The following is a 16,525-nucleotide window of genomic DNA, read 5'->3' as shown; positions in this document are numbered from 1 at the left end:
AAAAGTGTGAGATCTTACTGTATACTGCTGAAAATGCCTGTACACTGCTGAAAATGCCTGTACACTGCTGAAAATGTCTGTGAATACAGAATTACTGGCATTCTCATGGGTTCTTTTTATAGTGCTTGTCATGGTAGTATCAGATTATGCTGCATGTGTTAACTACGCATCTGTGAGATGAGTGCTGATTATGCCGTTTACACAGGCAAGACACTTTTTGTTAGTGGTTTTGTCTACTTGGAACAAAATTTGACTAATTTATGTTGGGAAAAGAGTTAGATGTTTTTGCCAAAGTCTATCTGAAAAGGCCAACCTGGTATAGACAGCTGGCGTAGAGGGTTTTTTTCCTGAGCTTGTTAGCATGGTAAAACCAAAGCATGATTGAAATCAGGTACTTATAAGTAGAACATTAGGTGACTATTGTGGATAAGCTGCATACTAGCTCTTCTTACATTAAGTGTTGTGCATCATGTTAACCATCAAATAAAAAATAACGTGATAGTGGTTGTCCAATGAACACCTTAGTCTTATTGCCCTCAAATCTGCAAGTAAAACTGGGAAGGGTGAGTAGATTCAATTATATTTGCTGTGGATTACCAGTGTCATTGCAATATTGGTGTATCTTCTTTGGGCTTTTTTTATTTCCTTTTCCCTCCCACACCATTAAAAATGAGGGAAGGCTAGACATCGACAGCACAGTCAAGGCTGTTGCTATTGGTGAAATTGTTACACTTTGCAATGTTACTGCCCCTCTCTGCTTCAAAAGTAGCTTTCAGTAAAACTCTTCACCTAAAACTGTGGCTATGTCTTGAGAGCATGTTGGATGCTTTCCTTCCTTCACAACTGCTACCTAAAGGGAGTAGTGCAGCTCTGCTTTTCACCACCATTCAGCTCCCTGTGGGCTGATCAGGTGTGACTGATAATGAAGCTGGATGAAACGTTACTCTACATCACTGGCACAAGCAACTCTAGTTTCCTGGGAAACAAGTGCCTTCATTAGTGCCAAGACTGTATTGTAGGCAACAAACTATTCTTACCGGTAGTGAGTAAGCATGTCCTATTACACAAAAATAGAGCCCTGCAATTTTGGAGAAATCGCTACACAGTGAAATATTGATGGATAATCTGCAGTGTGAGAGCTTTTAAGTTCTGGATGTGTGAAGTAGATGCAGGAAAAACACATCTGTAAAAGGAATAAAAAAACCCACATCTCTCGATACTTCTAAGTATGGGGTAAAAAATAATAAAAACAATCTGCAACTTGCAATTGTTCTGGGTATTTGTGCTACTGTTCTATTTCAAGTGCTTATAATAGTTTATGAACTCAACATCATATGATTTTTCTTCTTTCTATTACAGGTCTGGAGCCCTTACAAGCAGCCTGATTGCACAGGGGATCTGGATGGTAGAATTGAGGATGATTCACGTTGCCTCTACACTCATGAAGAGTACATCAGTCTTGTGTTAAACAGTGGTAGTGGTTTGTCCCATGATTATGCCAACCAGTCAGTCCAGGAAGATCCACGCATGATGGCCTTTTTTGACTCCCTGGTGCGCCGGGAGATTGAGGGCTGGAGTTCTGACTCAGACAGCGACCTCAGTGAGAGCACAATCCTCCAGCTCCATGCAGGAGTAAGTGAACGCTCAGCTTACAGTGAGTCGGAGTCTTCTGCCTCTTTGCATCACTCCCCACCACATGTGGCTGAAGAGTCTGATGAAACTGCCTATAACTTAAGGGCCTTAAGATCAACTGCATCCCCCTCAGCCAGAGAAGACATGGCTTCCCGTCAGCAGAGGCTCTCTGCACTGAGAAAGTATCAGGATAAACGTCTCCTGGCCCTTTCCAACGAGTCTGACTCTGATGACAACACCTGTGAGGCAGAACTAGATACAGATCTTTTCCCACGGCCACGGTCCCCAAGTCCTGAGGAGAACGAATCCATCAGTTCCAGCAGCAGCAGCAGTACTGAAGAGGAAGAGGAACTGAATGAACGACGCACATCTATGAGGCAACGTAATGCGCTGAGGCGCCGACAGAAGGTGCAAAAGGAGGAAAGGACTAGCACTAACACAGAGAATGTGACCCCCTACATAGGCGAGGACATCTATGATTACCCCCAGATCAAAGTAGATGATCTTTCTTCTTCTCCAGCTTCTTCACCAGAAAGGAGTTCAGCCAACAAAGAAGTTCTCAAAGAAAGGACATCACCTTGTTCAGACAGTGAATCAGTGGAAAGAAAGATTTATAAAGCTTACAAATGGCTTCATTATTCTTATATATCATATTCAGCTAATAAAGATGGTGAATCCTCCAGAGGAGATGGAGAGAATGACGAAGGGAAACCAGGAACTAGTGCAAGGCACAGTACAGCACACTCGCTAAATAAGGAAGATGCTAGGAACTTGAGTTCAGTAGTTCCTCAGGGTTCCCCAGCTCTTTCTGCTGAAAGCCACAACAGAGAAACTTTAAAAGATTGTGGCTTAATAGAAAACTCTAGTAATGGTCGAGCTCATGAATGTGACAATCAGTGGCGGATGGAGGGTCAAGAAAACACATCTGAAGACACAAACAGTGGAGGTATAGAGCATTCCTTTGAGACTAAAAAGCTCAATGGAAAAGCTAACTGTAAAGGGCTAAACAGTTGTACTGAAGAAATTCAGACTGCAGGACTTGTGGAACAGAAAAATAGTCAGAACTGTCAACCAACATCAAGCCATCACTCACTGGTCCCTCCGTTCTCCGCTGTTGCCATCTGTAGTATGTCAAGTCACTGCCCCAGAAACCAGACTGATGACCGTGAGGAGAGGAGCCTTGACACCTCTTGTGTTAACCACAATAACGGCCACTTGCATCTTCGCCCTTCATGCTTCAATAATGGACAGAGTTTTGGAGAGCAGGAGGCTGTGACGCAAGGACTACAGGGACATTCAAATGCTGATAATGGCAACCTTGTACAAGTGGGTGGGACCTTGCACAAAGACTGCTGCCTGTCTGAAATGGACTCCAACAGCTACAGTGTGAGCACAAGAGAGGATACTGCTGACTTGCATCCTACAGGCAGTGAGAGCACTCAATCTCTTGGAGGACTGAAAAGACACAGAGCGGAGTTGGAAGATGCAGATTCAGAGAGTTCATCCTTAGAAAAGAAGTTAAAAACATGATAAATGCAAATGTCTGTCGTAGTGTGCACTCTCTCTCAAAAAAATAAGGAAAGGAATAAGAAAGTATTAAAGGCACATAGAGCTTGGGTCTGAAACATTGCGTTTGATTCTCCATTCCGTTCTTCAGTGGGTCTGTTTTAGATTGACAGTGGTTCATGCTGTATAAAATTCCAACTTACTCCTTGATGAGACTGAGTCTAGTGTACCCATACAAGGTTCTGTTTAAAGTAAATCCTTATTAAGACGGTTGACTGACTTACTCTTGTGTGAACATGTGTCGTTTGTTCAGCCAGCCAACCAGGATGACTGCCGTAAGTTTTAGTTGTTCCTCTAAGAAGGAATTTTTCCATACTGACACTTACTTCACATTTCAGGCTCAAGAATGACTGAACTAAATCACACTGGTGGTAGCTTGGGGTTTATTTCTTGTTGAGGAAAACAGGGAGGAAACCTTTCTGGGCCCTTTATTCTGCTTCAGAAACTAAAGAAATGCAACGATTAGGGAGGATATTTTCAGAACTGACTGGTATCTTTAGAGATGATAATTCATGAAACGCTTGCTTCTGACACAGTTCAGTGACATTATTTTTATGCCAACAAAAGCTATAGGAAATGAGCCTCTTTCCAAAAATCACCTTTAGACTGTTCCCATGGTGACACTCAATTAATTTTGTAGAGGTTTTTTAAGGAAAAGAACCAAATAATGCAGTGCCATCATGATACTGAAATGTGATTGTTTGGTGAGAGGAAGGTATTGTGCTGTAGGCCTCACTCTAACCATAGGCTATTAAAAATCAGGCATTGAAACGTGCCTTTCTGTGAACTTAATACATCATTATTATTATTATTTTTAAGGATATGGCTCTGAGTGTTGGGATGTATCTTGCCTGTGCCCTCCCATTCCCCAATGTGCTTACTTTTGGGAGGCAGTAGGCCAAATCAAAAATAGCTGAATGATGGATAATGTAACTGATGCATGTTAACAGCAACACTTGGTAAAGTCTGAAAACTGCTTTTTTAGCAGTTTTCTTAGCCCAAAGCTCAAAATAGGTTGGCATTGGAGACCAGGATTGCTTTTCCACCACTGTGCTACAAATACTTAAAACTGCAGATGAGTAGATGGATTCCACAGAGTTGTGTGTGTACGGGAGAGCTTCAGAGAAACATCCCCATGTGTGAGCTAGTCTGGCAGTCAGAACCTGAGCAAGAACGTAGCTCTGGCTGCCAGCTGCCATGAACTGACATACTGTTCAGGTAGACAGAGTCCTTTCTGGCCTGGGCTCTGTTTTTAATGGAGTATCTAGTGACCTGTCAGTTCTGGAATGCTGGAAGTGGTGAAATTGCACTTGCTTCCCTAGCAACAAGGTAAGAGGAATCAGTGTGTGAAGGGAAAAGAAACCACCTATAAAGGACACAAAACCTGTGCGTGCCTTGCAGTGCTGACAAGAGGCTTCTTTTGACCCTAGTGATTGTCACAGGCTTTCAAGCCCAGTGCTGAGGAAGGGCCAGATTGTTTTAAGGAACAGGAGATTCTTGCTTTTGATATGACTCTAGCAGTACACTGCTGTAGTAGAGCATTGGTCTCGGAATAGTAATTTCATCTGCACAGCAACCTGGTACGTGGGAAAGAAGGAAGATGCCCTGTTAAAACATGATGAAAGTAAAGGAGGGCTTCAGAAGGGATGCTGGGAGGGAAAGGTATGGGAGAGAGAGTGAAGAACATAAGCTCAAAAATTTCCTTACAGCTACTGTGTGCCATAGGCTCCTTGCCCATTCCTGGTCAGCTTTGCTAAGTGAGAACTTGGAGTAAGCACATGATGGAGTATTTAAGAAGCAAATAAGATGGCTAAAATGGAAGGGGGTGTTTTCAAACACAAGTGAAAGCGGCGGTAATGACAAACTGATACATTGTTACCTTATTGAAAAAGTCAATCTGTACTGATTTTATTTTAGATCACTGCAATCAAGATCCCTATGGAAGTGTTCTCCTTGGTTGTATAAACACCTTATTGTAAATGTTCATTTAGCCAAAATCTTGAGATTGCGAAGTCAAAAATTCTTTATTATCATTATTTTTTTTAAAGTTCTCTACATTTTAATGTTTTCTCAGCTGTCACTTCTGCCTTGCTCTGAAGAATGCCCAGAGTGCCTGTGAATGACCATCTCCACTCTCCTTTGACATGGTCATCTTTTCTCAGTTTTTCCTCAGGTGCCGTGTGGTCTCACTTTCTGATTCTTTTGTTTATTTTCAAAAGCAGAATTAAAGCTCCTGGATTTGCTGTTAACACTCTTCTATAGGCTCTGGGCATAAAGGTTTGCTGTGGTTTTCCCAGTGAGAGCCTCCCATGCTGCCTGCATGCTTATTTCTAGCTCCTGTCAAGCAGGAGGAGGGAGGTGGGCTGTGATCTTAACCTTTCGTTCACAGGAAATCACAGTGGACACAAGAACTGTAGCTGCCAAATCGGTGGGTTCACCTTCTCACACAAGTAACAGGCAGCTGCATTATCTGGTAAAGACCAAAGAAAGGCAAGCAAGCAGCAGCATGTTCGCTGCAGGTAGACAGCCATGAGAAGAGCCACGCCTTGTAGGTTGCTCTGCTTTACTGTTGATCCTGTACATCTGTTTTCTCTTGCTATCCGTGCTGTGCACCAGCAGCTTCCTGGACTGCCAGATCTGAGTGTTGCTGTATGCTTGGGATTGTCATGCCCTGTTTCAGGGAAAGGAAGACAGCTCTTCAGTGGAAAGTCTTACAAGTTTATCTGACGAGATTTCACCTTTCCTAATAATCTGTGCCATGTACTTGGAAATGGAAAAGTTGTGTAAATATTGAACTACCTTGTTCATTAGCCACTATTTACAATTCATGCAACTTGTTACAGGAGGAAATCTGCTAGGCCAGGTTGTACAGTTCATATCCAGAAAACCTCATCAGTAGGAAAGGAAACTCTTCCTTAACATCTCATCAGGATACTTTGGACAGAGAAAGATTGATCTTCAAAGACATTATTTTTTATATTCCTGCAAGCTCACCAGCTATGTATTTGCTTATTTCAGCCGTCTGCTTGAAGCATTCATGTCAAACCAACCTGAGTTTGTGAGATGGTCAAAACTGACTCTTTGCTGAAAGCAGGGGAACATGAGGCTTTTCTGAACTGGGGTATTAACTGCTTTCAAAGAAGGAGGACATGAGATCTATCAACCAAGGTTCTACTGGTTTTCTAACTCTCAAGTGATCCTCTTGCCAGAGCTGCAGAGTCTTCTCCAGGGTGAGTGGCTCAGTGGTGATCATGCTTTGCTGTTGAACAGCAGCTCGTTCTTGCAGGCAAAGCACACAGAAAGATTCAACTGCCTTGAGAAGGAAAGAGCACAGGGCTTTCACCTTGGGCATATCAGTTGATTGCAGTCTGTTCTGAAAACCAGCCTGTCTCAGTTGGTGTAATACTTAGGAAGCACAACTTTTTTCAGAACCTTTTCTTCTCCAAAAGTGGATTGCAGTGGATTCCCCCCCCCCCCCCCCGAAGTTTCATAGTAGAGTAAGTGATTGAAACCTGTTCCTAATTTCTGTTTTAAGCCACGTTGCTTGATAGCTAGAAAATGACTCTTCCTCAAATATTTAAAGATCTGTTCAGTTAGGTCTGCTTCTGAGATCTTGTACTTTCCTGCATTGTCACATCCTAGTGAAGAGATGAAGGTCTCTTACTCACTGCGGCCGTCAGAAGCAGATGTGGCTTGGAATGCTTCCATTTGCAGTTGCAATTTATTTTGCTGTTTGTGGACAGGAGCAGGATTTTTGTTATTACTTTGTTGAATTAAAATGCCCCATGTTAGTGAGTCTTCATCTCTTTTTACAGACACTGCTAGTGAGAGAGGTACCTTTTACATCCAATGCTTTCTCTCATTTTCACCCACTCAGATTCTCCAAATACCCTTGCCAGACGTAGGAAACTCAGTGTGCTGCTGCAGCATCTGCAGAGTACTAAAGAGTAATGCAAATAGCTGCAAGAGCTGAATTACTACATGCACATAGTTCCTCAGGAATACTTTAATCAGCTAATTCTAACACATACATAATTTATAAAACATAGTGCACTGCTGCAGCTGTGCCGGGGTGCACTAATGAGCCCACCTAATGCTATACTAATATGAACATGAGCTGTTTCAAACCTACTGATAAAATGCCAGTTCTTGGTGGGGGAAACACACCAAAACCCCAACAAAAAAACCCAATCCATTGGCTATGGCAGGTTCTATGTTTGCCAAAGTTTTCTTCAGTGGTTGTGCAGGTCAAAAGCAATGAAATCTCAAGAGAGATGTCAGTATGTTGTGGGAAATAAGCAATCTGAATTAGATGTTCGTGTTCTGCCTGATTGAAGCCAAGGGCATACAGTGAGCTGTGTGTTCTGGGATATGGCTGGCAGGCTCAGCTTTTGTGCCTCATGCATATTTTTCTGTTCAGTTCTGGTCGCAAGTATTGGGCAGCAGCTCTGGAACCGCTGCACAGATGTGGGTTGGCGTTGTCGCTGCTTTTGGAGCTGATCACAGCTGCCCCTTTGCTGAAGCTGCCATTTGCACGCTGGCTATGTGGAAGTAGGTAGTATGAATGAGTAAAAACGTTTCATGTGTTCCTAGAAACAGGCAAAACACTGCCTGAAGTTGAACTTTTGATGGGGGACCAGGTGCTTCACAGCCAGACGATGCCTCTGGCTATAAGTCTAGCACTCTCATGATCAGATGCTACAGGAGTTGCTCGTTCCCCCCCAGAACCACATTGCAATGAGCCAGTGGTCTGCAGTATTTTACTCCACAAACCACAGTTGAACCGCGAGCTCCTATTTACTTGCAGGGTTTGCAGTCTGGTCATTTCAAAATGGTCAAACCATGTGCTCTTTGGGAAAGTCTCATGTCTAAGTTTCCTGCTTCCAGAACAAAGACTACAAGGGGCTAGTTCTGCTTCTCTGAAGCAAAATTTGCTCCACGGAAAGCCTGATGCATATTTTCAGTTTTAGCTTGCCATTTAAGGTTAAATACTTGTGAGGTACATTTTGAACTCTTGAGAATGTGGATGTACAGCAGAAAGAGAAACAGTTGGAGCTTCAGAACTCAATTTTGTCAGGGAAGGGGAAAGGAGTTGAAACAAACCCCCTATACCTTAAAACACCGATTAGATTCTGAGTAGAAGTTCATCACCTGCTTCTATATCTAGCCCTTAAAAGCATAAGCAATGAGTTAATGAAAGTGACTTTATCACACTTAAGCTTGGGTAGGGAAGGTCACTGATCCGTGGAAGCTGAGAAGCCCCAGCCAGGCCTCACAGCTCACTGTGAACAGCCTGGCCATGGGTGTGTTACCCAGCAGGGATCACTTCTTCATCTGCAGCCTGCAAGGAACAACATGAAGAGCTGTCAGCAACAAGGTTGTCCCTGGCTTTGACCAGCTGGTTCTGCTGCCTCTTTTATACAGCTGTCTGATTTAGCTTCCTATTGTCTGGGATGTGCTGAAGAAAGATCCCTAGAGGAAAGCATTTCAGTTTTAGTTCATGTTTGCCTCTGGACCTTGGAGGGAAGTTTTGGGGGTACATTTCAGGGTGATCTTTGTGCAGCCTATTAAAGTGAGGAAAGAAAATTAATGAGTCCTTGCAGGAGGAACAGAGCAGTGCAAGGCAGGAGCCTCCTCTAACTCTCTCTTCTCCTTCCTGAGGTTTCTAGGTCTCCTTGAGAAGCCCTGTGTGTGTTTCTGCTCTCTAGGACCTAGGGAGACTTGGAGTGTTGGGTAGCTAGAAAGCAAAAATGAAACTGTCCCTAGCTGAGGGTGTCGCGATGCTCCTTGCTTCAGTGACATTGCCAGTATATGATGGCCAGGTCTGTCATTTCCTGGCTTGGATTATATCCTTGAATACAATTTTCTCCAAACCATGAGGAATGTCTGCTTCTTACCTATCTAAGCTTTGTAGGGAGAAAAAGGAAAGACAGTTTAGGCTTCAGCAGTCTTGGAATGAATGAGAGGAAGTACGTGCTTCGAGCTGTTTGTAAAGGCTCTTTAAACTCTCAGTATTCCCAGGTTTGCCTTTCACACATGCCAGCACTGCCGTGCGATGCTCTTGCCTGAGCATAGGGACGACAGCAGCAGCAGTCCCGAATTTCCTTTAATTCAGGGTGAGAACTGAGGTGATTCAGTATGTCCGACGGGGCAGATCTCTAGTTTTTCCATCAAGAGGCTTTTTTTAGCTCGTACATGTTTCTGATGATGTGGAAAACTTATTTTTAAGCCGGGAATGTCTGTAGCAATGTTTTGAATTCCTAAATGGCTGACCAACTAGGATAATCTATCTGAGGAACACTGGAAGCAATTTACAGCCTTAGATGGAGATTTTTATTTACTTACACATACTTTTAAAGTCAAAACTTTTGCAGTTTGTCATCCAACACCAGGGCTCCTTCACCTTTCATCTCCCCTCTGCTTGGCCAGGAAGGGTGTACTTTCTCATTCCCTCCACTAATGATACAGACGCAAAAGATACAGATCTTTTGTACTCCAGCTTCCCAGCATATAATGAACGTGTTGGGACAGTAGATCACCTTGCTAGAGACACACAAATTGCAGCAGACAGCGGGAGTAATGGCCCATTAATCACTTCGCTATGCTCTTAAGTTGAAATTTTGCACAAACATTGGAAGGTTTCAGCCTGAGTGACACATCTTGAGGTCTCCTGCTGCCGAGCCTGAAATACCTTTGATGTTTCTACAGTTTTATGCTGTAGTTCCCGCAGTCAGTGTTTGTTTCCAGCCCGAGGGCAAGTCTACTTTAGTTTTCCTCTTGCCAGATGAAAATTATTACAGAACTTAGAGTGTTGCTTAGCTGATTGCATTTGTGAAAATTAAGCCCAATGAAATCCTCAGCTGATCATGCTATACAACAAATACATGCCCAAAAGGAAGAATTTCATCTGTGTACGGGGGGGGGGGAAATCCAAACCAACATTTCCAGCTGGAAACTCTGAGTAAGAAAGATGCCGATGGTTCATGAGCAGCTGAGATCTGTGAGCATCAAACTGCTGCAGCAGGGAAACCTCTGGGACAGAGGCAGGCAGTCCATGCTGCTGGGAACCAGTTCAGCTTCCAAAGCTGGTGGAAAGCTGTCAGGTTTCTCTGGAGTTAGCGTGCTTGTTCACTCACAAGGAGCAGCAGAGCCAGGGAGCCAGGCGGGAAGGAGGGGGCTCTGTCTCCTGTTATCTGGGGAAGTGGAAAGTGGGAAGGCCATTCCCCAACAGCATTGCCTTATGGAGGTGTGATTCCCTGGGGAAGGAGGGGAAGGGAGTCACTAGGACTCCATTTCTCTCACTCACTGATACCGTTTGGTATGGCAGCCTTGCTTTTGGTTTTAGGATGTGAAAACCCCATTCCACTGCTGCTGGCAGCAGCATAATGCTGCAGCTGCCAGGGTAGCTGTGGCTTCCTTCCCTCCAGCCCCGACTTCAAATGGTTTAAGACATTTTCCTAGAAAGTCCAAAAGCAGCACCAAGAGAGCTTGGTACTTGTGATATTTAATGAGCTTGGGTTCAGGGGCAGTAAATGCAGCAATACAATACATATTTATTATTAGCAAGCAGTGAAAAGGGGAAGTTCACTGCAATAGATACGAATTAGAAATGAGGAAATGTGGGCAAATAATGAGTGGGAAAAAAAACGTCTTAAGGAAAAAATTGCAGTAAAGGGGAAGGAGGAGTGTTCAGTTAAACCCAGGCCAGAAGGAACCTGATGTTTGCCTAGATGAGGTGGAAGTGCAGTTTGCAGTAACACAGTGTTATGGGTGGGCAGCAGCACACAGGGTCCCTCAGTGAGATGCCCCTGCCACAGGGGAGCCAGTAGGCAGCAGCTGTCCTTGCTGTGTGGTTAGTTTTCAGCTGAGCACACAGAGGGATCTCTGGGGGGGGGGGGGGGGTGTTAATAAGCCTTGGAGCTCAGGGGAGCCCTAGGGGACTGGGAAGCAGCCGAGGAAACTGGATGACCTAATTCAGTCCTGTTGGTTTGCTTTCAGCACCGGCAAAATGATAAAAGGCTTGATAGGGGACAAAAGCTAAAAAAGAAGCAGGAAAATATCATCATGGCTAATGGTGTGAACTGATAGGGAATGGCAGAAAATGGACTGTGTTGAGCTAAGCATACTTTATGAGATTTCAAGTTTGGCTGATGAATGTAGAAGTCACAATAATGCCTGGGCTCCTGGAGAGGTGTTTTAAGTGTTAAAAGGTCCAAGCATTATCTACTAAACTGGAACAAACCAGTGCATTCAACATTAACCAACATTAACCTCAGGCAGGGAATCATTAGAGGCACTTTTAGGGGATAGCAGAGCCTGAAATGGGTACTGATGTATCTATTAATATCTTTATTAATAGGCAACGCACACAAGCATAGCTATACCCTTTGCAGCCTGTAGCACAAGCAGGAAAGATACATAGTGAGGATGAGGCTCTGCAGCCTTTCATGCTGAGCAGCCCATGCTGGATGAGGCTCTCTTGCATGGGGCACCCCAGACTGACTTGATACCCACGGGTCCATATGAGAACTGGACAAAAGACCTGGGCATCTCTACATACCAGTTAGACACAGATGTTAACAGCCCAAGAGCATCACCTGAGAAAACAGCGCTGGGGCGGTGAACCAGTGCTGAACACCCAGAGAAGCCATCAGGAGCCAGGCTCAGCCTTGCAAAGCTTTGGTCTCATTAGTCCCAACCCTCAAGTGAAGCCACCACCATAGACAGATCCCGTGATACCTCACAAGACTCCTGGGTTGGCTCCTCCACCATTGCCCTCCCAGCCAGGCCAGGTTCCAGGTCACTGCCAGGGCACGGGGCGGGATGCTGGGAGCAGAGTGGAGGGACCAGCCACGCTTGAGGCATTGTGCCAGGAGCTGTGTCCTTGCTGAGGCCCCCCAAGGCTGTGCCTATTTTGAGGGAACTGAAGGCAGCACAGGCTTCAGCCCTCTGGAGAGCAGGCACAAGTGGAAAATCATTTTACTGGCTTAAGTTGTTTTCATTTGCCTGTATGTGTTTATATCTGTGCAAATGCATAGCTGTATGTGTCCACACACACATGCTGCTCCATTTAAACACACTTATCTGTGGCAGCATTGGTTAAACCCCAAAGCTGCTGCCTGCTTACAGCGATGAGAGCAGAGGTGTCCTTACGTGTGAAACTGAAGCATATGGAAAAGCTTTACTGCTGTGCTCACACGCTGTCTCTCAGGGTGCGGGAACCCCTATCTTTTAAATCCTAGGCATGACAAAAGGAGCTGGTATTTGGAAGGCTTGGCCTGTTGAAGATTAAACAGCTGGTGTATACAATACGGCAGTGACTCTTGAGGTAGCACAAATGGGAGCAGCCTCTCGGTGGGTTGGGCGGGATGGATGCAGGGAAAGCAGGGCTCATGTGGGTGAAGGAAAGTATCTTTGATCATGAAGACCTGGTTACAGGACAAGGGTTAATGGGTTCAAACTTAAACAGGGGAGGTTCAGGTTAGATATAAGGAAGAAGTTCTTCACAGTGAGGGTGGTGAGGCACTGGAATAGGTTGCCCAAGGAAGTTGTGAATGCTCCAACCCTGGAGGTGTTCAAGGCCAGGTTGGACAGAGCCTTGGGTGACATGGTTTGGTGTGAGGTGTCCCTGCCCATGGCAGGGGGTTGGAACTAGATGAGCTTAAGGTCCTTCCCAACCCGAACCATTCTATGATTCTATTCTTTGATATTGCTTGTTACCTGAGACCAAATAAATGCTCATTTAGGGCAAATCTAGCCCTATTTCTTGGGAAAAAGAACAGCTATTAGATAAAAGACAAATCACAAGGCTTTATCTGTCCATGCTCTCCTATCACTTGTGCTGGCTTCCTAAACAAGCCCTGGGATAGTCTTGGCTGCTGGGAGCTGCTTATGGGAACACTATGCCTCAGTTCGGCCTGTCAAGTCAGACCTGGGGGTTTCTCACACAAGGCAAAGTCAGTTTGCAGTGGTTGGGTGGCTGAGTGATGCTGACTCCCCTGTGGGTGTACCACGGAGACATTAGCAGTACAGACGTTCATCCCTGTAGATCGTGTATTAAACAGCCCAGTTTCCTGCTGCAAGTTAATGGTGCAGTGCATAATGCTCTGCAGAGGTGAGCCTGCACCTGATTGATGTACTGGAGAGGCAAGCAGAGAGGAACTCCTGAAAAAGCATTTCAAATGTCATGTCAGGTAAGTAGGCTGCGTGCATCCATCAGAAGATACATTAAGTCCACATGTGCCATTCCTAAGGTACTACAGCTGGCTGGTCCAGTTGCCTGCTTTTGGGGTTAACGTGAAAGCTGCGTTTACTTTGTGTACAAAGACAAAAGCTCCTTTCAGCGCATTTTCTTACTATGGGAGGTTGTGATTCTTCCTTTTTTGCAGTGTCCTTCTACTGTTCCCCCACCCCTTGTGGTGCTCAGCCCATGCTCTGTGGGCAGCTGGAGCCAGGTGGCAACAGGAGTTTCACCAGTGCTGAATGATGACCAGACGAGGACATGGGAAAGAGACCAGTAACGGTGCAAATTTGATCATAACATCATTGAACCTTGTCTCTGAGGAGCACTGCGCTGAGCCCATGCTGGTTTTCATTAGTCCAGTCTTTAAATGATGTTTTCAAATCTATGGACACAGGCAAATCTCTGGAGAACAACCCACGGGGGTGCCCGGTTCCACACGGTGACAGACTGAGATATTTTGACTGCAGAAGGTGTTCTGTTTTCTCTTCCACGGTAGCACTCAAACTCTTTGAGAAATGGTAAACTAATTCACTAAACCGTCATGGTGATGTTTGCTAAGTTTATTGCACATGTTACCAGTTCATCTCTGAAAAGTAGCAGCTTAAGGATTTTTCTCCAAAAACTCGGATTTTGTTTAAGGTGGTGCTTGATTACCTTCAACAAACCAAACTGATTTAAGTTCCATACTCATGAAAAGTGTGATGGAGGAGTCAATTTAATCAGCCAGTTTTCAGCGTTGCATAAACAGAGGAACAGGCTGAATTAGCGTTAGTGAGAGATCTATGAATGTTCCTGGAGAAATGTTATTACTTTAACTCCAAGAGCTGACTCTGGGGCTTGGCTTTTTCTCCTTTCCTCTGTAACATTTCCCAGAGGAGCGCTCTATGATGAATAATACCTCAGTTCTTATTTTCTTAAATAAATCTAATTATTTTTTTTCCATGCAGGAAATGGCATCAAATTATAGGTATCATTCATTCACCCTTTTATAACTCATGTAATACTAACAAGACAGTAACCTGCTGGTGCTTGGCCCTGGGCAGTCAGTAGAAGAAGATGGGAGTATCTGATGAAATTACTCAGCTTCCTGAAGAAGTTTGTTTCAGATGATGATAATAATTACACACTCCTTGCCTTGTTCTGTGCAGGTTGTTCCTAACCATGGAAAATCATAGTGGCAGACAAGTGATGCTGGAAGGAAAGTGGGATATAGCTAGTGCTGAGCTACTGAGGCAGTGAGCTGGGATAACCTGTCCAAGTAAGTACTTGGTAATCTCATACATATCTTGGATTCTTCCGTAGGGCTTAAAGCATGTCACCACATACATCTTGAATTATACATGAATAGCTGATTGGACATAGCATATCTGTGTAACCACAGTGTTATCCATCTGCCCAAGAGCTGTCGGCTCCACCAGATGGGAAACGTCTGCTCCTGCACAGCCCATCTGCGGTCTGTGTCTTCCTCCTGTGTCAGAGAGCCCAGTTGCTGCCAAACTGGGGTGTCCTCCATCCCAGCAGAGAAACTGGCCCTGCTGTAGGAGGAGGAAAGGCCTGGGTATGAGCAGGGACAAAGAGCTCCTGTCCCTCCCTCCTGCCCTGGCCAGCCTCCCCGTGTGTTTAGTAACACGCTTGCCCCAGGGGCAGGCAAGCACACAGCAGGGAGCTGTGGCACAGTGGGCATCATCAGAGATCTCCTCTAGCTTTATTCTTTGTGAAAAGCTGGTCCACAACATGTACACACAGGACTAGGGCTGCCCAACCTACCTGCAGACCGACCCCAGCTCCATGTGGGGTGAGACAGAGCACGTTGCCAGGAGACAGGCTCAGCACCCTCTTCCTAAGCAGGGAGCTCTTCTTCTGTAGTGCCCAGCCCTGGGGAATTGATCCACACTGACCCCAGCTCTCTGTTCATTTCAGGTTTTATAGCTTTAGAAAGATTTCTATCTGATGATGTAGACCTACTTCCACCCTACTGCTGTGTGGTAACATTCCACCAGCACTAAGCAGTATTTCATACAGAGACCAAACCTGCTGTCTGAGTTCAGAAGCTCCTCACCATTGTCAGTGCAGTTATCTCAAAACCTCTCTCAAATACCTGTCTTCTGCTTCGTGTCCAGAATAGTTCATGGTCTGGATTTTTTGCACCAGAGAAGAAATGTGAAAGCCGCTGCCTGTTTCCTGGGGCCTCTTTTCCACATGGCAATAAACCCTCTACCCATTTTCCTTGCAGCTCGGGAAAAGCTGGATGATGGTGATGATGGCAAAGTGTTGAGTCTTCGTGAGTAGGGACATGCAGGGAAACCAGCTAGAGGTAGCTCTACACATTTATTAAGAAAAGAGAGGGAATGGAGCCCTGGGGTTTTCTGGAGCCAGCTCCTGTGGTTGTTCCCATCTCTGACTGGTTATGGAGGTACTTTGAAGTCTCACCTCAGCCTCTGCCAGACACATGTCTACTGGGCTGGGTTTTAAGAAGGGTCTTGCCTGCAATACAAGGAGAAAGAATGACAAGTCTGGGACTGGTAACCTTGGCAGGAAGACTGAACACATCATAAGTGATGGTACCTCGAGCTTCAGTGTTTGTGAGGCCAAAAGGCCAGGACTGACTTCAGTTACGTGACAGTCTCATGATTGCCTGATCACACAGTTCTCCACTTCCCTCTGAACTGCCTCGCCGGGGCTGCTTCCAGACAAGGTAGGCCCTGGCTTCAATCAGCATGGCAATTCCCTTGTCCCTTCTGCTAATTGTTTCCCACAGCCTCCTACCTCCCTGGTTGTCAGCCTCATCAAAGAGGACAGGCTCCGCAGGCTGCAGGGGCAGAGCTTTCCCTGGCTGCTGGTCCTCCCCACCTTTGGCTCCTCGGCGAGCTGATACGAATGAAGTATGAACTTGGGCAGTTTCCCAGCTAAAGGGAAAACATCTTTCTCCACAACCAGCTCTGACATCTCTTGTCAGCAACAATTCTGAGTTCACCAGATTACAGCAAAAATCCCCCCCTGCCTCCCCTGCCTGAACTGCAGCCCTGTTTCATCTGGTGTGGTGCAGGGGTGCAGCCCTAGGCAAGGACCTGCGGCTGGGATGGG

At 45.3% G+C, this 16,525-nt stretch overlaps 1 protein-coding gene across 1 annotated transcript in view; it reads left to right on the top strand.

Moving 5' to 3' along the window:
* The window catches only part of DCAF5 (DDB1 and CUL4 associated factor 5), a 64,344-nt gene extending 61,182 nt beyond the window's left edge, over positions 1 to 3,162 (top strand). The window contains exon 9 of the mRNA XM_010011496.1: positions 1,360 to 3,162. Within this exon, the coding sequence (XP_010009798.1) occupies positions 1,360 to 3,162 (1,803 nt within the window). The remainder of the gene's footprint in view (positions 1 to 1,359) is intronic.
* The last annotated feature ends 13,363 nt before the right edge of the window (positions 3,163 to 16,525 follow it).

This window comes from Nestor notabilis, unplaced genomic scaffold (genome assembly GCF_000696875.1).
Source record: "Nestor notabilis isolate BGI_N333 unplaced genomic scaffold, ASM69687v1 scaffold3443, whole genome shotgun sequence".
In the NCBI taxonomy this organism is placed as follows: Eukaryota; Metazoa; Chordata; class Aves; order Psittaciformes; family Psittacidae; genus Nestor; species Nestor notabilis.
The sequence above is the reverse complement of the archived record's forward strand: the minus strand, read 5'-3'. Positions and strand labels throughout refer to the sequence as shown.